Genomic DNA, 22,732 nt, shown 5'->3' on the forward strand with positions numbered 1-22,732 from the left:
GCGCACCCCTCACCCGCGCGTCTCCCCCAGAGAAGTCAGGCTCCGCGCCCTCGGGAGGGCCCTCCCGGCTCAGCAGCAGCAGCTCGTCTGAGTCCGGGAGCAGCAGCTCCAGCGGATCCAGCTCCGACAGCAGCGACTCGGAATAAACTCTGGGCTCTCACGGGACGGAACAAAACCAGTGGACGTCGCCCACGCCGAAACTCTGCAGTGTTCCCTTCTATGGTTAATATTACTATTTTCGTTCCATGGTGTGCAGGTTCTCTTTTTAATTCAGTGTTATGGTATCTTCCAGTTTGGGCTTTAATAGGTCAAAGATCTTTCCGTGTGTGTCCATTAGACTTTATGAGAAGCTGTGAATCTGCATAACGCCTTTCCTTCGTAACTGAATTCAGTCTCTTGGAGATGACAACTTCAAACGCTAACCTGATGACCGTAGAAAAACACGTAAGGTGTGATCCGGAGGTTCATGCAAAATCCCTTTTCTTAACGCCCGACCCGGTCTGTAGCTCCAGCGAGAATTTCTCCAAAGGAGATGTCTTGGAAATGGTACCGTATGTGAAAGCTGCCAGCTTTGCGAACAGGCGTTTGTCTTTGTCTTTGGGGGCCTGGGCTCTGACCCGCACGTCCGAGGGGTCACCTCTTTCTGCAGGGGCTGAGGACAGCCATGCCTGCCCCTGCCGTGAGGGCCAGGGCTGGGCCCGAGCGGGGAGGGGTCATCGTCACTGCAGCCAGAGCTCCCGCGGGTGGCGGACCGGCGAGGGTGGGCGTGGAAGGGAGCCGAGTTTTTCTGATCTCTGTGACGTTGGGAGCTCCCGGGAGGGAACACGGTGGCTGCGTGTGCAACACGCGGGTTCCCAAACACTGAAACTTTTACCTCAACTTAAAAAAAAAAAAAAGAAAAAAAAAAGAAGAAAAGATTAAAAAAAAAAAATACAGGAGGAGACTTTTTTGTAAGGTTCAGCAGTTTTCTACAAAAGGCCAGCCCCCACGTGTGTCCCCAGCCCAGCCGCTGCCACGCACTCCGGAACCATTGTCCCAGTTTCATGTATATATGAATACTTTATTTATTAAGATCATTGGTCATTTTTTTTTTAAAAAAAAAGGAAAGAAAAACAAAACTGCAAAAGAAACACATTAAAAAAAAAAAAGTGGCAGAGACGCAGGCCTTTTAAATGGTTTGAAGGGGAGCCCCAGACCCTGCTGGCCGGCGGGCCTCTCACCTCCAGGTGCTACGGCCTGCTGTCCCCGTGCCGGTGCTCGATCGCGTCTGTGTGCGCTTGCTCTCCTCTCGGGGCTGCTGGGGGTTTTGTTCTTGTTCTTTTTCGTGTGTGTATGAAATTTGGAGACTTACAGGTGTAGACGACTTCCAGCTGCAGCACATTCTGATTTTTTATTTCGTTTGTTTAGTTCTTTTGTATTCACTTCTGGTCTCTCTTAGGACTGTTTTAAAAGACTTCAATTTAGGGAACCCCAGTTATATAATATAAACTTTGTAATCTGAGAGAAGAAAAATGTATAGTAAATCTAAGTCTTGATTTTTAACTTTCTATTGTAAAAAAAAATAATAATAATATACAGAGTTTAACAGAAGGTTATGTTTTGGTTTTGTTTTCTCCAGAGGCTGCCATACGGCCTTTGAGTGCAGGGATGCCCCGTCCACACTGCCTGCCTACGCTCTGACCATTGTGGCTTTGGCCAGGAATGCAAGGGCCCCCGGATGGGGCACCCCTCACCCCCCCACCTCCAGGAGAGGGGCGTGGCCCCCGCTGCCCCACGCGGTCTTCCAGCCAGCCGCCAGCAGTGGCGGCACGGGGCTCCCTGCTCACGCATTTTCCAGTTAGCACAGACGTGACCGCGATAGTCTCTCTCCCCGTGAGACTTTACTGAGGGGGGTGCTGGGGGTGGAGCCGCGGGTGGCCTGGCCTCTTGTCTGGTGGCGAGTTCTTTCTGCCAGCACTTCTGGATGGATCGGGAGACTAGTCGTTGGTATCCTAACGGGCGGTGGTTTCTAAAAATCCTAAAGTCGACTTGGATGCCACTAGCGCTTATGGCTAGAGGACACCTCTGATGGGTATAGACTCTGACGAGGCGATGGGTGGTGGATTGCCATTTTTCTGACTGCTGGCGATTCTGACCTTTGGGTGAGTTTTGAGCCAGTCTGTTCAAGTTTTTTCATTACGTTTTGTTTGTAATAAAAATATAAATGAATTTTAGACTTGCCATTTTTCAAAGGTGTTTTCTAAGCAGATCTTTAATGGAGTAAACCACCTGTGGCTTGAAGGAATTACGACAGGATGGAAGGTCCTGAAGCAGGATCTCACGGGCAGAATGCAGCAGGCACGCATCTGAGTAACAAACAGACCCCAGCTGGGGGGCCTGGAGGTGCTGGGGGCTCCCGTGGGGCGCCCCTCCAGCCGCGAGCGAGCGGGGAGGGTCACCTGCGCCAGCCACTCAGCGGGGGCCATCGGGCCCTAGAGCTGAGCACAGCGGGAGCATTTCCTTACCTGCTGGTTCCGTGTTGGGAGCGATGTGGAGTCTCAAGCCACCTGTGCTCCTTTCCTCTGAAAGATCTGCTGGCTTTGACGCTGCCGGAGGGCTTAGTCCGTGCTGAGCGGTTGTAGTTCATTGGCTTTTTTAAGGCTTTCTGTCCAGACTTCAAAACTGATTTCAGAGTTTTGGGGGGACCCTCTCCACCCCCTCACCGCCCCCCCCCCCCCGAGGTCAGCCTGTGGGTGTTCGCCATTTCCATTTCTCTGCGTTGGGCAAGCGGAGTTCCAGTGCCGAGAACTGGAGGGCAGCCTGTCGAGGCTTAGGGCCTGTGTTCGGTGGGTAGGCCTCGTGCAGGGCACGGAAATGGCTGTGAAACAGTCCTCGTGATCCCTGGGGGTCGAGGGGGTGGCCTGGGCTGTTAACTGAATTCCAGAGATGCTTGCTCACTCATCTTGCTTACAAACTGTTAAGATACGTTTTTCTTCTGTGTTTGTTCTTTGGTTTTAGTTCTTTTGCAACATTCACATCTTTGACAGTTTGGGGGGGGAACACCGCCCACGATGAAAGATCTGTTACACCTGGTGTAGCGCTGTTCCCTAATACTGGCATAACCCTTCCAGGAGGTTTTTCTTTTATATTTAAAATGTTACTTTTCTGTATGATGTGCATGCAAGTTTACCGTAACTTTTCTTAAACTTTTTAGTGCCGTTTCTAGTATATTCCTGTAAATGTCAGTTACTGAAAATGAGTCCAGTGTAAGTAGTTTTAGCTTGTTTATTGCAATGCTGGCCTCAACACAACAGAATAAAAGTGGTAGAAAGTACTCTTTGATGTTTCTGGTAATCATGGACCCTTCTCCTGGGGCATTTGTTTTGTTTTCATAATAAAAGAAAAAAAAAAAAAGAGGTGCCTCATCCTGTGCTTTCTGGGCTCCCAGCTCTCCCCTTGCTGGCGTGTGACGACGGGGGGAGTCCCTCGTTTTGACATCCCGTAGCTCCCGGCAGGAATACCCAGAGCATCCCAGAGGGTCTTGAAGAGCTCGGTGGCTCTGGTCCACAGCCTGGGTGGGGTGGCTCCGGGATTTAGGGAGTGTCTTCTGTCACCTTTTCAGGTCAGCAGCTCTGTGGATGGGCCGCCCCCCTCCATGACCCACAGGTTCGGTCGCCTCGGTTCCCGCCTGCTCGGTCATCCATCCTCTGTCCCCGCTGTGCCCTCAGTCTGCACTGAGGTGCTTTCCGGGACCAGAGGCATCAAACGCTCGTCCGCTGGCCCAACGGACGTTTCCAGGAAACCACGTTGAGACGTTGTGCGCGCTGAGGTTTCGTCCACAGTGGAGGTGGCAGCAAGGAATGAAGGAGGTAGCGAGACAAATGCCAAGTCCTGACGCCGTTTTCCAAACAGTCACAGCTGTTGGAACCGAGCCTTGCAGTGACGTCCCGGGAGAAGGCTCTGCCCGAGTCCAGGCCCGAGGCCCCCCTCCCCTGTATTCCCTTGCCCCCCATCACCCAGACTGAGCTCCCCGAGGACGGGGACTGAGCACGTCCGCCGCGGCATCCCCAGCCCCAGCCGGGAGGGCAAGCCGCCCAGGCGTCCCCAGGGCAGACGTGGCCTCCCCGCTCGCTAAGCAGCTTAGCGCCAGCTGTGTGCGAGCGGGCCCAGGGCACGTCGGTCACCTGCACACCCGACCAGTGCAGACGGCGGCCGGGGCCCGTGCTTGCTTTCCCGGCCACCGCCTCTGTGCTTGTGGCTGAGCCAACCACGGCCCGTTTCTAGGTTAGTCTGAGCGGCAGCGAGCGTGCAGCACAGAGGCATTGCAGCTAAGTCAGAAGTTTGCCGCCTTCCCAAACCGAACTGAAGTCGAAGGAGCGCGGAGATGCCGACAAGGCCTGTCTACGGGGGAGTTCCAGTGGCAGGGCGCCTGGACAGGCGAGCCCCTACTGCAGAGTCCTTCCTGACTGTGTCGACGAGACAGGCTTCCCTCTTCGCCTCGGGGAGGTGCCTAAGGAAATCGGCCTTCCGGCCTCCCCACCTGAGGCGGTAAGCCAGCCGAGGCTCCCTGTGCAAGGGCCAGGCCTCCGGCTGGACACGTGACGTGGGGGGAGACGCCGGACCCAGCAGCTCCCTTCTGGTTGCCGTCTGCTAAGCAGCTTGCACGCCTGCACGCGGAGGCACGCAAGGGGCAGCCCAGGACGTGCCGTGTGCATGGGCGGCCAGAAGGTCTCTGCCCACCTGTGGGCTCACGGGAGCGCTGCCAGCAGGCCGCTGGAAGCATGACGTAACCGCCCCGTCTGTACAGCTGAGCAAAACGTCACAGAACCAGGTGTTGCGTGGTGCGGGACGCCACCTCCGGAACCTCGGCACACGCGCGCGCCGAGCTGCTGACGGCCGCTGCCTCTCGGGAGGGCGCTTCGTGCGTTTCTGCACTGGGGCTTTTAGCAATCGTTAGATGTTACTGTTGTTAAAAAAAAAAAACCTGAAAGCCAAGTTAGGATATTAGGAGCAAACAGATCAAAATAAGGAGTGAGGAAGGAAGGCGGCTCCTAAAGGAGATTTATTTAGAAAAGAAAACTCAGCTTTGACGAAAGACACGTCCACATTTGCCTCGCCACACAGACCTTAATTACAGCAGACAGCAGATCCTTTAAAAATGACTCATAAGCTGCCCACACAGGTGGGCGAGGCTGCTTGTGTGTGGTCACGGCCCACGCACATCAGACACTGCAGGTGGCCGGGAGGTGCAGCCTCGGAGTCGAGGCTGAACTACTGTCCGCTGAGGACCTGCCTATTTCAGCCCTGTGATTAAATTTGAAATCACTGTTAGCAACTTTATGTAACTTAATAATTTGGGGGTTTCCTTAATGTTTTGGGGATGCCTTTGCCCCACAAACCTCCAGCATCAGGAAGCTAACGTAGGAGCCGTCACAGTGCCTCACACGCAGTGATCATTTTGGTTACTAGACTCAAAACTCAAGTGCCACAAAGTCCCTGCTGAAATGCTGCTGCCGATGACCATTTAGGGTGAATCCATCTTGGTCCCGCACATCGTGGTCCCGCACGTGGATCTGCGACCCGACATGATGCCAATTCCTTCACCTTTTTCTAGATCTGACCCACTCTTTACCAGGCAGAAGGGAAACCTAAAGGACAGCCTGTAAGAATGTGAAGAGGTGGTCTGTAACCGGGGTGTCCCTCCCGCTTGACTTATTCGGAAGCATGACCAAAACAGCATCTGGCCGGGCCCCGGACCTGGCCGGTGCCTACAGCGCCTGCAAGACCAGAATGGAGTCCAGGAGCCCAGACCACCCATCAGCCCGACTGCGAATGGGCCGGGGCGCCATCTCTGGGATTTTGGGGTTCTTCTACCACAGCTCAACCTTCACGTTCACTGTTCAGGATCTCCCAGTAAGGACTAGGGATCAGCAAGGCGGCTGGGTGCCTGGGCCCAGGCTTTCACACCAGAATTACATAACAGAGCAAAACTTGGATTGCCCCGTGTCCCGGGAGATGTCCAGCTTGTTTTTGTCCCGGACGAGGATGGCCTCATTTCCGTACTGTGAGTACCACATGCTTCGGCTCCTGCTTAGGTACGTCCCGGGCGGCACAGATGCCAACTTCTGCTGCTGCTGTTGCCAGATGAGCAGGGAGGTGTCCCGGTACCGGAGCCGGGCGTAGCCTTCGGACAGGGCTTTCTCTGCCAGCGGGACGCGGCCGCTCATCACTGGCCAGAACCTCCCCTCTCCTGGGCTCCTGAGCAGGAGGCCTCTGAGCCCGTGCTTTGCGCTAAATGCACTAATGAACCGGTATTTCAGCTGCTGGGTTTTGAGGATTCCTTCTTTAACCTACCGGTACAAATGAGACATTCAGGCCATTTACAGGCCACACCCTTGTGAGGGTTCTCTGCGAGGAAACTTGAGAGGCGCCTCCGAGCATTCTGAAAAGACACTTAAGAACCATACGTGAGTCGGCAAGCAGGTCAGCAGTGCCCTGGCCGCAGCGTTTCCTGGTGACGGCTGTGTGCACTGCATTAGGTGTGCAGTTGACAAGGGACGAGGCGCCCACCTCAGGGGGGACTTGTGTCTGCAGCGATTCTGACACCACGACGTGGACCACTAAATTTGCAAAGGTATACCTGGTGTCCCGAATGAAAGGACATTGTACAACTAGACAGAACCTGACAGCAGCTCCTGTAACTGCCCGCTCACGATCTGTGCTCGGGTCGACTTTCGGCACAGCAGAGGCGTTCCGATCCCTGCCAGGGATTTGGAACCAGCATTTGTTCAGTGCTCTTTATCTGGCTGGTCTCCAGCTCCTCTCCAAGGTGACGCTACAAAGAAATGAACATGCTGTCAGGTGTTGGGGAGAAAAGGGCCCCAGCAGAAATGGCAGGTTATATGGCACAGAATCGTCCTTAACTCTTGGCATCAGAGCGTTAAACCAAGCTACCGATCGACACATTCCAGGATTTCATTTGCTCTCTGGTGACGCGGTGAGCCTGGGTTTAAGAGGTAGACCTGTGCCTCACCCTAGTTCTCTTATTAACTAAGGGGACGATCCTGGGGAGGCCACTTGTTGGAGCGTTAGTGTCTAGATCTGCGAAATAAGTCCTAAGAACTTGACGGGGCACAGAAGTGACCTGCCCATGCTGGGGACGCTGGTACTCACCCAGCCACCAGCGCCTTCTTTCTGCTCCAAGCATCAGGGAGGCCCCTGGACCAGAAAGAAAAATGACGTCAGGGGAAAACCGAACGGGAGCATCCACAACACCCCCGCCCCACGCCGCCCCTGCCCATGCTTTCCCAGCCATGCAAGTTCGCTTTTCCTTCTGTGCGGCCCGCGCCCCCATCGCCCTGCCCAGTCATCACTGCCGGCTGCCGCTGAGCCCCCAACGCCCGGCCCGGCCCGCACCCAGGACGCACCCAGGGCGCGTCCCCATTGCCTCCCCGGCATCCCGGGTCCCGCCTGGCCCGGCCCGCGCCCAGCGTCCCCCTACCGCCCGCCCCCGTCACCTGACCCGCGCCCCCCGTCGTCGCCGCCCCGGCCGCCCGCGCCGTGGGGCCTCGGCGGCGAGCGGGTCGCGGGGCCGGGCGCCTCGGGTGGGGCGGCGCCAGTTGGCTGCGTGTCCGCGTCGCTATGGCAGCGCCGCAGGCATGCCGAGCCGAGCGCCGAGGCCGGTAGGCGGGCGCCACGAGCCGGAGCCATCGATGGCTCCGCGGGGCGGGGGCGGGGGGCGGGGTCTCCCGCTGGGGGTGGGGCAGCTGCGGGAGCCATGTGACCATTATTGTAGGTCGTAGCATGGTGTAGGTCGTAGCTTTGTGTTGCTGTTTGCGTCTGCTCTTGCCACTTCTGCCACTGCTGTTGCTACTGCTATTAGCATTCTTACCCCTAATAATCTATAGCGTTGTTTTTAATAATTTCATGTTGTCCCGGGCGTACGTACTCTCTCAAAACCACGTGTCCCACTAACCCATGTCACCCAGCCGGGCCAGGTCCCCATTCTGCCATGAAAATTAGGTCTGTTTCCTTCCGCACCCACCTCCAAATCCTTTTGCAATAATACTCTCGTTTGGTATCTGTCCCTTTCCTTACTGAACTTTCATTTTTACGGTTTCCCCTAACGGTAATTCAGGAAGTCGACGACATAAGAGACATTCAAGCACACTGAACCCACCACTGTAGAATGCACATTCTCTACAAGGACACAGAACATCTCCAAAGATTGACCACATGCCAGTCCATGAATCAGTTTCGATACATTTCAAAGCACTTAAATCCTAGGCGAAAAGGGTCACAGGAAACATAGTCTATAAAACAACAATAAAAAGATACTAGAAGAAAACCCCTATATATGATTACTTTAAAACATATTCTCGAGCCCACCCAGGGATACCAAAAAAAAAAAAAATTCTAAATTCCTCATGGGTCAAAGAGAAGTTCACAGTACAAATTTTAAACTATTTTAATTGATGATAAAAATACAATATATCAAAACTTGTGAGATGCAGTTCAAAATCATGCCTGGAGGGAAGTTTATTGTCTTAAATGCATATACAAGAAAATATACACGTGTATGGTGTGTTTGTGGGCTATATGGAAACTCTCAGTATTGTCTTTGCAATTTTTCTGTAAATCTAAAACTGTCCTAAATTAAAATGTAAAAGCTTATTTTTAAAATGAGTGAAAAGGAAAGTCACAGAGGTGAGAAGAAACTGGCAATATGTTTAGTTGATGAGGGACTTAGTCAGGGTCCAGCTGGAAGACAGAAATCACACCAATGATTTGACCAGAGAGAGATTAATAGAGGGGATTGTTCATTAGGTACAAAGTTGTTAACTAGGTAACTTTCAGGTTAAAATAAAGACCTCCAAAGTATCTCAAGGGTGGTAACCACAGGAAGCAAAAGGGCCAAAGAGAAGAGGGTGGAATTGTGAACATTAGAAACTCAGAGGAGGGACACCAAAGAGCTGAAACTCAGACTTTTGACGAGGGGGTGCTGGCAGCTGGAGCTGGTGTCTCTGCACCAAGAATAGGGTACCAGTAGGGCAGGGACCCAGACCCCGAGGACGGGGGGGATCCCAAATAGAGGAAATACAAAGTCCCACCAATCGAGGGCTCCTTTTCCGGGTTAGGTTAATTACTTTTCCTATCAGTCTCCTTCTGTCTGAATATTCTTTACCTGAAACTAAATTGCAAAGTTAACTTCCAACAAAACTGTACTGAAAGTCATAAGGGAAGTGAGGAAATAAAAGAAGACTTAACAGGCAGGGGGAAATACGGAGAGTTGTTACCGTCCTTGTTTCTGTAACAGTCAGATGGGTTTTCCTTTGCCCTCAGCAAGATCTCAGCTGGTCGAGGTTTCTTTAGCTAGTGGGGTGACTTATACCTTCATTCCTGAAGGGCACAAACCCTCAATTATCCTGCTATCTATCTATCTATCTGTCTATCTGTCTATCTATCCAATCCATCTATCCATCCATCCATCTATCTAACCATCTATCTATCTATCTATCTGTCTATCAATCAATCCATCCATCCATCTACCTATCTAACCGTACATCCATCTGTCTGTCTGTCCGCCCTTCCATCCATCCATCCGTCCATCCATCCATCGTCTTTGGTGGCTGCAGCTTTCCATGAACTTTGCTCTGGGTGGTAGAAATACTAAAATGTACCAGGAAGAATCCCCTGGGTTCTAAACATAGTTCTTCCTGCCCTCAACCTCAACGTGAAGCAACAACTCACTTTCTCCATCACCCCAGTTGGGAAGGTAACCCACTTCTCAGTGTTTTGATTCAGTGGTATCAGGAGCCCCTGATTTCCAAGTGGCAGTCTCATCTTCCAAATCAAAGAAGCCATTGATGTGCTCCCTGGTGAGCCCATTCCTCTCTCTAGAACCAAGCCTTGCAAGTCATCAGAAGCTCAAAGACGTGGGGCAGAATTAACACTGACATGAGGCATCATTGGAAGGCCTCTCCCACCTCCACCCTCTGGTTCCCAGGCGCCTGTGGTCTGGCTTTGGGGAAGACAGCACCGTATATTTTTCTGTGGCTCAAAGCATTCACGGTGAAGTTCCCAATGGGTGCTTCACCCCCGTCCTCAGGAGGCCACTCTGCTCTCTGCTAGGGGGGCGCTCTGGGTGATGGGCACATATAAAGCCAGTGGCTTCCACGAGCAAGGGCCTATAGTTGCCCTCCTTTTTCTCAGCAACGAGGTCCCTGCGCAGAATACTGCTGTGGGAATGGTGTGATGGTCAGCGAGTCCCTCCCTAAGTCTGTGGATGGGGGTGCTGGCAGGAAAAGCAAGTCCAGAATCCGTGTCTATTCCAGCAAGACTGCATCTCTGTCCCCTCCATGATGGATGAGTCCATGTAGTAAATGTGCCACCACTTGGCTGGCTGGATCCCCGGGTAATGATGCCATACTGGGGGCTCAGCGTTGGCTGGCAGTGGTGGTGGGCAGGGCGGCTTCGGTGGTGGAGCTTGCATTGTCATCCACGTAGCGCCTCCATCGCTCCCTCCAAGATCAGTTTGCACACGGGTGCATCAAATAAGCAATGCACCGGCTCGATGAAGGGGCTGAAGACCTCCACAGAGTGGTCCCTGTTTGCAGCTGTTATTGAGAGTCTCCTCTGCATTGGACGGGCCTCGGAGACATCTGTCCACCTGGGATACAGATATTGTCACAGTCTGCGTCCTTTCTAAGAAGTCCATCCGGTGCCTCTTCCCCAGAGCTTGCTGTCACCCAGCTCCCAATCCTTTTCTTTCCAAGCCCTTAACCATCCAGCCAAACCAGTAGCAACTGCTTGAGAATCATTGTAGATCTATGCGATGGAAGGCGATCCAGTAATTTAAAAGAAAATGAAGGACTGATACATGTTTCAATATGGATGAATCTTGCAAACATTATGCAAGGCGAAAGGAGCCGGTTACCAAAGACCACTGTATGACTCCACTGATAGGAAATGTCCGGGACAGGGAAACCTGTAGAGACAGAAAGTAGGTTAGTGGTTGCCTACGGCTGGATTAGAGATTGGGAGAGAATGGAGGGTAACAGCCGCTACGTATGCGGTTGCTTTTTTTTTTGCCATTCCCATTTTTATTTTGGGCTGTGTTGGGTCTGCATTGCGGTGCGTGGGCTTCTCAATGAGGTGGCTTCTCTCTTTGCAGAGCACGGACTCTAGGCGCTCAGGCTTCAGTAGTTGTGGCGCATGAGCTCTAGAGTGCAGGCTCAGTAGTTGTGGCACAAGGGCTTCGTTGCTCTGCAGAATGTGGGATCTTCCCGGACCAGGGATCGAACCCGTGTCCCCTGCATTGGCAGGCAGATTCTTAAGCACTGTGCCAGCAGGGAAGTCCCTGGGGTTGCTTTTAAAGAGGCTAAAATGTTCTAAAATTAGATTGGGTGATGGTCGCATGATCATCTGACCATACTAAAAAACTCTGAATTGTACACCTTCAGCGGGTGAATTGCATAGTACGTGAACTCTATCACAATAAGCTGCTTTTAAAAGAAGAATCATAACTTTCTCAAGACGTCAGCAAAAATGGTGGAATAGGAAATCCAGATTCTGCCCCTTCACAAAGGAGAGGAAAAAATAGGCAAAAATTGTCACAATAAACTTTTCTGCAACTTGGGAAATTAACCAAAGGCTTGCAGGAACCCAGGAACACTTTTTCTTTTCTCTTAAGACTGATTTTTGATACAAACAGCAAACTTTGTGGTGTTTTCATTTATCCTACCCCTGATTTCCCACAAAGATTTTAAGAGCATCACCCTAGCTGTCAGCCCTGCCAGCTGGGTCTGTGCGGGCGGAGAAAGTACAAAACAAGAAGTCTTGACTCCCAAGCTCCTAGGCAGGAGTCACACTCGACAACAAACACGAGCCTCAAACAGGAGATGTTCAGCGACAGACACAGCTACAGTCATGGGAGAAAAGGAATAACTCAGAGGCTGGAGCCAAGACCTGCGAGGAATCATCCCTTGAGCCTCAAGGAAGTGGTAAAATGCCCAGGGGCTTCCCTGGTGGCGCAGTGGTTAAGAGTCCGCCTGCCAATGCAGGGGACACGGGTTCGAGCCCTGGGCCGGGAAGATCCCACATGCCGTGGAGCAACTAAGCCCGTGCGCCACAACTACTGAGCCCACGTGCCACAACTACTGAAGCCCACGCGCCTAGAGCCCGAGCTCCACAACAAGAGAAGCCACTGCAATGAGAAGCCCGCACGGTGCAAAGAAGAGTAGCCCCTGCTCACCGCAACTAGAGAAAAGCCCACGCGCAGCAACGAAGACCCAATACACCCACAAATAAACAAACAAACAAACAAATAAATAAAAAATTTTTAAATGCCCAGAAATTTAGAAAGGTTATGGACTTGGGGCTGTGGTTTGTGTCCCCACCCCCAGCGCCGGCTTCCCTCTTTCTGAGGGAGCATCTAGGGTGGTTACTTACGCCCACGCCGCCTTTGCACATTGGGTGTGTAGGAAGGGATGGATCCCTGGCCTTTTAGTCCGTAAGGCTTTAGATGGACTCTGCACGATGAGCTGTACCTGCAGAGATGCCCCTGTGCAGCCTCATCTGCACCTGGATCTGATTTAGATGCCAAGAGCATGAGGCCATAATTGATGAGGCTTTGGGGCAAAGTCTTGGGAGGGGTGAGTTTATTCTTCACGTTCAAGAATTACAAACAGTTCATGGCCAGAGGATGGACTGTAATAGGCTTAAACATGTCCACACATTCCTTGATGCCCCTCTCTTCAAAAATGGAGCCTAATCCTTCCCGCTTGACGCTTGGCTGGCCTCGGTGACTCCTTCATGATGAACAGTACGTGGCAGAAGTGACGGTGCCTGACTCCTGAGGCTGGGTCCACAGATGGTGGTACAGCTTCCCCGCCCCCCACCCCCAGCCCCGGCTCTCTGTGTTGGAAGAGTTGCTCATAGAAGTCGGCTGCCAGGCTGTGTGGAAGCCCAAGCCACACGGAGAGACCTCTCATGGGTGTTCTAGCCAACAGCTTGAGGTCCTAACTGACCGCCAGCCTTCCATGTGACTCCAGCCAGCCCCAGGCCCTGTGACACCGGAGAGGCCTCGAGCCAGAGCCACCAAGCCAAGCCAGCCAACCCCCAAACCATGAGAGATCACGATAAATAACCGTTGTTAAGCCACTAGGTTTGTTCTTCAGCCATAGAGATGTCCCAGGAGTTGGCGTTAATCCAGAGCCCGCCTCTAGTAATCCCCCGAAGACCTGGTATTTCCTTTTCCTTGGGGCATGTCACTTGGGTGAAGGGCCACAGCTGCCTTTGCAGAAGGTCCAGAGAAAGATCTACAGCACGTTCTTCTGTCTGTGCTGCAGGGTCCTCCCTCCAGGGACCTGGCCTCCTCGTCAGTCATGAGCTGTGGATCGGCAAACCGGTGTCGAGTCTTGAAACTGGGAAGAGGCCATCAATCTCCACTTTGGCAACTGAAGTCAGGTTCTGGGTCACCAGACCTGGCGTTTTTCCCGCTCTAGGGATCAAGCAACATTGTAGTGGGCAACTTCGTTCCTAGGGACATGACCCTCAATTATACTGGTAGAGCTTACTGATTACATTAGCCCCTCTTGTCCTGTTCAGGAACTGGGCTCACCTTGGCTTTGGGAATTAATGCTGCCACTTAGTCTCTGCCACTCTGGGACCCCAGGATCTCTGAAATCAGGGAGCCCAGGGATTCCCACCATCACGTGGTGGGAATGTGTAGGACTGTAGGACATGGCTGTAGGACATGGCTAGCTCAGCTGCCCCTCACCAATGCAGTCCTCAGTGCCTTAGCAGAGGGAGTGTTCCCTGGGACCTCTGGGGAGATATAGTCGGTGGGGGAGGGGAGGTGGGCAGGTGGCATTCCTCTGTCCCCAAGCCTTCTGATTCCTTCTGTTTCACACCAGTGAAGTTCTGGCATTTCAATCTCATTAAACACAGTCCGCAGTCCAATTTCTGTCCATTTCACTTCAAGCTGCAAGAGCTACACAATTAAATCCAGAATCGCCGATAAGGACGCGCTTATGAGTACACATGGCCCGATCCAGGGTTATGTTCTGTCTTCCTTGGTCTAACGCTCTCGGAATCCATCCCCACACAGATTGTTCTGGTTTCTGCCAATCTCTATGTGAGAAATCTTTCCGTTCTTTTAGTGTAGAAGCTGTTTCCTCTTGGATCGGTCTTTGTACTTGACCCTGGAGCGTGCTGAGATCTGAACCTAGCTATGGGTCTAAGTGCAACAAGGGTGTCCGGGGTGGGTTTTGAGGAGAAACATCATTTCCTTCTAAGACAGTTTCCCCAGGTGAGGTTATTACAGTGCCTTCGAGTCATGTCCCCTGGCAAGACAGGCTCAGAGTGGCGGGGGGATTGGAGCTTCTCAGTTTCCTCTGAGTCTAACCAGATGTCCCTTTCCAAGTTTCAGGGTCCCACGCCTTCCCAGCCAATGTCACACGCTCACAAGACAGACCTGGCGAGGCTGGGGACTCAACACGTGTTGTCATTCTGCAACCCACGGAATGCAATTTGGTGTCTGAAATTCAGCGATACTGGCCTGGTGGCTGCAAGAAATAAGTTCCTTTAGGACTGTTGTGGAGACTCCATGGTTTTCTTGACCATGACCTGAGCTGAGGCTTCAAAGTCCTGAGATTTCCTTTCTTTGTGAAAGCCTGTTTCCTAGGGCTCAGAAACAGCCATCCCACACCACAGTCCTGGGGCCACCACTGCTGTCATACGGTCAAGGGTATCGGTGCCCCTGAGACACCTTCTCTGTCCACCAGCATCACCGCAGGGAGTAGTTTGCTTAATGGCGATGCCACGGCTGGCCTGGGGTCACCAGAATCCCACTTCTCAATCGTGAGGAGCTCGTTGCCCCGTCCAAGCTCAAGCCCGTGACCAACCCACTCCCCAAACTCCACATTTGAAAGTCGGCTTCCTGAGACCCTGCCTGGTACCAATTCAGGTATCCGTCAAGGTCCCACAAGGAAACAGAAACCACGCCAGTTCTTTGAATAAAGAAACTTTAAAATAAAAAATTGCTGGGGACGTCCCTGGCGGTGCAGTGGTTAGGACTCCACCCTTTCACTGCCGAGGGCGCGGGTTCAGTCCCTGGTTGGGAAACTAAGATCTCACTAGCCACGCGGCGCAGCCCAAAAATAAAATAAATACATAAATAAAATTAAAAGCATAAAGAAGCGTTGATAGTGTAAAGCCGTCAACCAGATCACTGAACGCATTGAACTCTAAGCATGGGGAAGGCAGCAACTGCTGGAAGCGACCCTCCCCCCATCCTGCCCCCGGCTAAGGACTGAGGGAACAGAGCTCAGAGGCGGCCCCGGGGAGCTCTGTGGAGGGGGCGGTGCTGGTTCTGGAGGAGCGGCCTCCTGGGCCCAGACCCGGACCCGGACCCAGATGGGTGAGGAGGGGCTGGTGGTGCTGTCCCGAGGCCGGAGGCTGGCCCTGCAAAATTGCTGCTGCCGGGGCGAAGAATCAGGGCTGGGGCTGCCTCATCAACTCTTGGGTTACCCTGAAATACAGTTCATACAGGAAAGGCAGAATAAATACTTCATTCTTTCTTTACCTATCAGTTTTCAGAATAATGTGTCAGTGCTCTATCGACTTCCAAAGGGTTTTTTTTAAAATAAAATTTATTAATTTATTTTTATTTTTGGCTGTGTTGGGTCTTCGTTGCTGTGCGCGGGCTTTCTCTAGTTGCGGCGAGCGGGGGCTACTCTTGGTCGTGGTGCGCGGGCTTCTCATTCCGGTGGCTTCTCTTGTTGCGGAGCACGGGCTCTAGGTGCGTGGGCTTCAGTAGTTGCAGCACGCGGGCTCAGTAGTTGTGGTGCGTGGGCTCTAGAGCGCAGGCTCAGTAGTTGTGGCACACGGGCTTAGTTGCTCTGAGGCATGTGGGATCTTGCTGGACCAGGGCTCGAACCCGTGTCCCCTGCATTGGCAGGCGGATTCTTAACTACTGCGCCACCAGGGAAGTCTCACCAAAAGGATTTTTTTTAAGTCAGGGATTTAAAAAAATATTATCAATATGACATCATGAATTTGAATGGATTTGATGTCTTTCAGTGAATGGCCTGATTGTGTTTGAGTCTCAGGATTTTCTATGCCTGGCCAGTAGGAAATCAAGTTGTCGGCGGGCCCCTTCGGTCTAGAAGCTCTGGGGAGAGAGTGCGTCCCAGGCCTCTCTGTGAGCTCCTGGTGGCCGCCGGCATGCTGGCTTGCGTGGTTTGTGACTGCGCCCCCCCCGTCGTCCCCCCCCCCCCGTCCGCTTCTTCCTGTGTCTCTCCGCTGGGTACCTCTAATAAGGACACTTGTCATTGGATTTAGCTAATCCGGGATGATCTCATCTCAAGATAGCTCATTACAGCTGCAAAAATCTGTTTTCCAAATAAGGTCACAATTCACAGATTTCAGGGGTTCGATGTGACAGCCCTTCCTGGGGCCCCCCATTCAACCCACTGCAAACCCTAACACGGAAACGGGTGCAGGGAAGATGGAGGGAACCTAGGATTGGTTATTTGGCCAGGCTGTGGCTAAAAGCGGTGAAAACACAGCTTTCTTAGGAGATGGGACAGAAGGGGCCGCACGGCTGAGTAGACCGTCTCCTGTGGTACCCCGAAGTGACAGGCCCAGGGGAAGGCTCTGGAGGACCATGGAATGGTGCCCGAAAAAGAAGCGAATGGCTACGGTGTGGGATACTTTTTAAATGGCTCGTCAAAAAAGAGAATGAAAAGCTAAGATTCCTCCATCTTAGTCCCAGATGCAGACTGATAGCCAAGGATGCCGTCGGCCGGAAGCGGAGGGGTGATATCTCAGGAGGCAGAGGCCGGGTGGTTTTCAGGCTGGGCGATGGCTAGCCTTTAAGGGGGGAATGGCCACTCTGCATGGGCAGAAGAGGACCGCATGATCATTCAGAATGAATACTGCAACGCCGGGATCCCCTACGAGCCACCTCTGGGCCAGCCTCAGAGATCTGAAGGTTTTCCGGGAGCAGGCCGATTCTGCAGCGACCGGGATTCTAACCGATTCAGGACAGGATGATTGACTTCTCCCTAAAGGCAGTATTTTCTTCTGATGTCTCTGTCACAGAAGCTTTACAGGGCGTGTCCCCCTAGAACGGTGGTTCTCATACTTGCTCAAGTGTTGCCCAGAGGCTCCGGAGGGAGCATGGGTAGACGAGCTCCCCGTGAGCTGACTCAGGTGTCCCCATCCCTCCATCTCGTGGCACTGCCTCTGCATCAGGGCTGTGATCCTGGTACAGGACACTTGCTGGCTGGAGCCTTCCCGGGAGCTTCACCGCTTTTCCTGCCTTGCAGCTCTGGGGGATAATGTCCCCTTATACCATGTCCTTTTCTTTGTTTTCTTTTGTTTTGCGGTACGCGGGCCTCTCACCGCCGTGGCCTCTTCCGTTGCGGAGCACAGGCTCCGGACGCGCAGGCTCGGCGGCCATGGCTCACGGGCCCAGCTGCTCCGCGGCATGTGGGATCCTCCCGGACCGGGGCACGAACCCGCGTCCCCTGCATCGGCAGGCAGACTCCCAACCGCTGCGCCACCAGGGAAGCCCGCCACGTCCTTTTATGTGCTGCTCCAGCTTACACACTTTGCCTCCAGTGGGTGATTAATCACTCAGCCGTTTGCTGACTTTCTCCGATGCACTCACAGCTGTGCCTGTGACAGCCGATGTTTCCGAGGTTCCACTAATTACTCTCCCCTCACCATTCAGACGTCTGAGGTACTGCGCTCCAGTACCTTCTGTTGTGTAGGCATCCCGCCCCAGTTCACCACTGAGGAAAGTTCTAACAATCACTGCCCCGTACCAGGCACTCTCCGTACTCCGCTCTCCATTGGCAGTGGGGTTCCTGCCGCTAGCTGCCCGAGGCCAGCCAGTCCATAACAGCGGCTCGGGTCTGCTTCCTGGGGCCCCTCCACACACCCAGGGTTGGGAGTGGGGGTCGGGGAGCAGGAAGGGTCTGGGCTTCAGGGGAACAGCAGGGTCTGTTTTGCCTGGAAGGAAAGGCAGGGGGGGTGGCTAGGAAGTCATCGGGCCATTCCTGGACCCCGGCTTGGGGGTCCTACTGGCCCCTCTCTGGCCAGGGCGACAGGAAGAGCAGAGCACAGCCAGGCCGGGCACGGCATCTATTGGCAAAGACCTGTCACGCCGGCAACTGCAAAGAAAATCAACGTGTGGCCCCTGGAAGCCAAGGTGAGGGGGGTTCATGACGTCACAGGCTGCCGAGGCAGGGTGGACCTTGAGAACTTTGACCTGCATCTGGACCCCGGAGGGATGGTGGAGAGGAGATCTAGGGCCAAAGGCAGGAGAGAAGGTGGGTGAGCGGAACACCATAACCAGGTGCCTGGTGAGACTCAAGTTACAGTGTGAGATGGCAGCGCTCTGTCCTGGGGGACATGCCGGTACCCAGGGACGGACCCTTGTTCAGGCGGCAGTGGCTGAGAGTGCGAGCAGGGCAACATCGGGGACAGCGGGGCATGGGAGGACGAGGCCAGCTGGGCCACGCTCTGAGCCAAGGTCCAGGTGGTAGAAATGGCCTGTGTCCTGCAGGGGCTGGTACCTGGCGGGGGGCTGGGGAGGGCACCCCATAGCACCCCCCGCCCCGTGTGGCAGAGGCACTGGGATCCCCAGGTGGGCTGCGTTCTGGGCATTGGGACAATTCAGGGAAGTGGAGGCCCGTCACTGGAGGGAAGCCCTGACTTCCTGAGTCAAAGCAAGTGAGGCATGAAGCTACTGGCTGGGAAAACACACGAGCTGGGACTGCCTTTGACCGCGAGCCGGCGCAGGGTCAGGCCTGTCCTGAGTGCTGTGTGCGCATCGATCTCATTGACTCAAGCAGCGCAGCCTCTGCCCTGGGTTCACCGTCGTACCCACTTCACAGACGAGGAGACTGAGTCTCAGACACATATATCGCTTTTGCCAAAGGGCACAGAGTGGCTGCATGGAACTCGGGAGGCCTCCCTCGTGGCCTTTCTCTCTGAGGGAGCCTCCTAGCCCTCCAGCTCAAGCACATGAGAAACGCTAGAGAGGTGAGACCTCGGGGTTCTCCCTAGGGGCTTCAAGTCTCAGGAGGTCCCCCTATGGCCCTCTCCCGCCCCAGCTCTGCCGTGTGCCCAGGGTGGGGTCTGTGAGGGGCACCTCCTACTGAGCCTGGCCTTCTGGCTGCAGGGTTGGGCCATAATCTTCTCCCACTAGTTGGAGCCAAGAAACCTGCAAAGGCCCCTCGTAGGGAAGCCCCTCCTGATCCTGCAGGTCCCCCAAGTGCTGAGCCCACTTGGGGGGCCTGCAGGATCACTCAGTCACAGGGACCTCTACTGGGGTAGCGGCATCACCACATTACATCAGGATGAAGCATGGGAGTGTGTGTTGGGGGTGGATGGGGGCTCACTATGTCAGTGGGGGGACTGAGCTCTGCTCAGACAAACAACACGTTGACCTCTGGGACCCGTGGGACATCCCTGGGAGGCAGGAGGCCTTGGTGCAGCCTCTGTAGCCCCCACCTGAGACCTCTGTCTTGACTGTGATAATCCTGGGCCAGCTTCATTTCCCCACCAAGGGGCAAGCTTTGTGCAGGGCGGGTACTCAGAAGTGTTTTCTGGTTGGATGTGGGGGGAATGGTTGGGTGAGTGGTTGGGGGTTGGATGGTTGGATGGGTAGATGGATGGGTAGATAGATGGATGGATGGATGAATGGGTGGACGGGTGGATGGATGGATGGATAGATGGATGGATGGGTGGGTGGATGGATGGATGGGTGGGTGGATGGGTGGATGGATAGATGGATGGATGGGTGGGTGGATGGATGGATGGGTGGGTGGATGGATGGGTGGATGGATGGATGGATGGATGGGTAGATAAATGGATGAGTGGATGGGTGGGTGGATGGGTGGATGGATGGGTGGATGGGTAGATAGATGGATGGATGGATGAATGGGTGGATGGGTGGATGTATGGATGGGTGGATGGATGGATGACTAGATAGTTGGATGGATGGGTGGTTGAATGGATGGTTGGGTGGATGGATGGATGGATAGATGGATGGATGGGTGGGTGGAGGATGGATGGGTGGGTGGATGGGTGGATGGGTGGATGGATGGGTGGATGGACGGACGGACAGATGGATGGATGGGTGGGAGGATGGATGGATGGGTGGATGGTTGGATAAATGGATGTGTGGATGGGTGGATGGATGGATGAATGGATGGGTGGATGGATGGATGGACAGATAGATGGATGGATGGGTAGATAAATGGATGGGTGGATGGGTGGATGGATGGATGGGTGGATGGGTGGGTGGATGGGTGGATGGATGAATGGATGGATGGATGGATGTGTGGGTGGATGGATGGAAGGATGGGTGGATGGATGGATGGATGGATGGATGGATGGGTGGATGGATGGATGGTTGGATGATTGGGTGGATAGGTGGATGGATGGATGGGTGGATGGGTGGATGGATGGGTGGATGAATGGAATGGATGGGTGGAAAAATGGATGGATGAATGGATGGATGGATGGATGGGTGGGTGGATGGATGGAAGGATGGGTGGATGGATGGATGGATGGATGGATGGATGGGTGGATGGATGGATGGATGGGTGGGTGGATGGATGGAAGGATGGGTGGATGGATGGATGGATGGATGGATGGATGGGTGGATGGATGGATGGATGGATGAGTGGATGGATGGATGGATGGGTGGGTGGATGGATGGAAGGATGGGTGGATGGGTGGATGGATGGATGGATGGATGGGTGGATGGATGGAAGGATGGGTGGATGGGTGGATGAAGGAATGAATTCATGCCAGGCACTGTGTTGGATGCAGGCAGGACACAGGGAGGTGAGACCACAGGCTGGGCCCAGAGGAGGCCACCGTCCATCCCACTCCCAGCAGATGTCTCCAAGCAAAACACTGAGGGACACTGAGAAGGCAGGAGATGGTCCCTGAAGGAAGAGATGGCTGAGATGGGTTGTAGGAAACACACACATTTTCTGAGTGGACCAGGCTCCTGTGAGCCCGTGGCTGGAGCCAGCTCTAGTTAAGGAGCAGGCAGTTCAGAATTGCAGGTACATGAAGGATGAAGATGGGGTAAGGGGTGGAGGTTAGGAAGTGGCACGGGTTAGACTGAGGGGACTGTGATGGGGTGCAGGCGACTCCAAAATCACGCCTAGGAGGCTGTGCTCAGAGGGCTGTGGGAACCAAGGGCTTTTTTTTTTTTTTTTTTTTTTTTTTTGCAGTACACGGGCCTCTCACTGTCGTGGCCTCTCCCGTTGCAGAGCACAGGCTCTGGACGCGCAGGCCCAGCGGCTGTAGCTCACGGCCCAGCCGCTCCGCGGCATGTGGGATATTCCCGGACCGGGGCACGAACCGGTGTCCCCTGCATCGGCAGGCAGACTCTCAACCACTGCGCCGCCAGGGAAGCCCTGGTTTGTTTTTTATGTTGAGACATAATTGTATAAAATCTACCCATTTAAAGCACACCATCTGATGGCTTTTAGTTTATTCACAGCTGCGCAACCATCACCAGAGTCTGTTTGAAAACATTTTCATCTGAGGAGACCCTGTCCGGGGCTTCCCTGGCGGTCCAGTGTCTAAGACTCCGTGCTTTCATTGCAGAGAGCGTGGGTTCGATCCCTGCCGGGGAACTAAGATCCCACATGCTGCGTGGCGCGGCGCGGCCCCAAAAAATAAAAATAAAGAAACCCTGTCGCCATCAGCAGTCACACCCCGTTTGCCCACGTGCCCCCAGCCCTAGGCAACCACTAATCTACTTTGAGCCTCTGATTTGCCTATTCCGGACATTGCATGCAAGCGGATCCCATAACGTACGGCTTTTTGTGTCTGGCTCCTCGCAGTTAGCGTAACGTTTTCTAGCTGCGTCCATGTCGTGGCGCGTTCCAGTGCTCATTCCTTTCTGTGTATGTGGCAAAATACACAACATGGACTTGGTCCTTTAAACCACGTTTAAGGGCACCGTTCAGGGGCATAAAGTACGTGCACATTGCTGTGCCGCCGTCCCTACCATCATCTCCAGGACGTTTTCATCTTCCCAAACGGAAGCTCTTCCCGGTAGACGGTAACGCCCCATCCCCTCCCCCAGCCCCTAGCAGCTGCTTTTCTGTTTTCTCTTACTACAGATATACTGATTCTGGACATTTCATATAAATGGAGTCATATAACTTATAACCCCTTTTTCACTCAGCATAAGGGTTTAGAAAGGAGTCCATCCATGCTGTAGCAGGTGTGAGAATCTCATTCCTTTTTATGGCTGAGTAACGTTCCATTCTAGGGATGGACCACATTTGGTTTCTCCATCATCCGTGGATGGACACGGGCTGTGTCCACCTTCAGCTGTTGTGAGTATGTTGCTGTGCACATGGGTGTTTGAGTGTCCACTGTGTGGACAGGGGGTGAGCGTTGAGCAGAAGGCAGCACGACCAGCTTTGTGGGTTAGAAGGGTCGCTCCTGCAAGGGGTGGGGTGTCTGTGGGGGTCAGGTGGGGGAGAGAGACTAGAAGGACACCTCCAAGCCTTGGGGAAGTGTGATGCACAGCTGCTCTCCTCAGCTCCCAGCATGCACGCTGGGGGAGCGTGCTTTTGTTAGTTTCCTGGAATAGGCAAAACGTGCCTGATCCTGACGTGATGGAGAAGAACCTCCATCGTAACGTCTTTGCTTTCATTGATGCAGTGAATGCCGGCCCCAGTGCTAAATCCTTTCCATCCAC

The 22,732-nt window shown here is 53.7% G+C and overlaps 2 protein-coding genes across 6 annotated transcripts in view; one reads left to right on the forward strand and one right to left on the reverse strand.

Annotated features, from left to right (window-relative positions):
• BRD3 (bromodomain containing 3) overlaps positions 1 to 22,732 on the forward strand; it is a 54,306-nt gene extending 31,574 nt beyond the window's left edge. Inside the window, exons 12-13 of one of the 3 annotated variants that reach the window (XM_073806777.1) lie at positions 22,298 to 22,364; positions 22,696 to 22,732. In XM_073806777.1, coding sequence (XP_073662878.1) covers positions 22,298 to 22,364; positions 22,696 to 22,717 — 89 coding nt within the window. In that variant the 3' untranslated portion in view covers positions 22,718 to 22,732. Of the gene's footprint in view, positions 1 to 30; positions 3,314 to 3,601; positions 4,894 to 22,297; positions 22,365 to 22,695 lie in introns of those variants that run through there. The other 2 variants (XM_033859017.2, XM_033859016.2) reach the window with 2 other exon arrangements.
• BRD3OS (BRD3 opposite strand) lies at positions 5,024 to 7,621 on the reverse strand. Of its 3 annotated transcripts, none has more exons than XM_033859036.2 (3): positions 7,497 to 7,621; positions 7,153 to 7,197; positions 5,024 to 6,814 (listed from the first exon to the last, which is right to left on the reverse strand). In XM_033859036.2, the coding sequence occupies exon 3, from the start codon at positions 6,204 to 6,206 to the stop codon at positions 5,952 to 5,954; it is 255 nt and encodes an 84-aa protein (XP_033714927.1). In that variant the 5' UTR covers positions 6,207 to 6,814; positions 7,153 to 7,197; positions 7,497 to 7,621; the 3' UTR covers positions 5,024 to 5,951. The 3 variants fall into 3 exon arrangements, with proteins under 3 accessions (XP_033714927.1, XP_033714928.1, XP_033714929.1); XM_033859037.2 differs by having other exon boundaries at positions 7,502 to 7,606; XM_033859038.2 differs by lacking the exon at positions 7,497 to 7,621 and adding an exon at positions 7,407 to 7,462.

This window comes from Tursiops truncatus, chromosome 6 (genome assembly GCF_011762595.2).
Source record: "Tursiops truncatus isolate mTurTru1 chromosome 6, mTurTru1.mat.Y, whole genome shotgun sequence".
Taxonomy (NCBI): Eukaryota; Metazoa; Chordata; class Mammalia; order Artiodactyla; family Delphinidae; genus Tursiops; species Tursiops truncatus.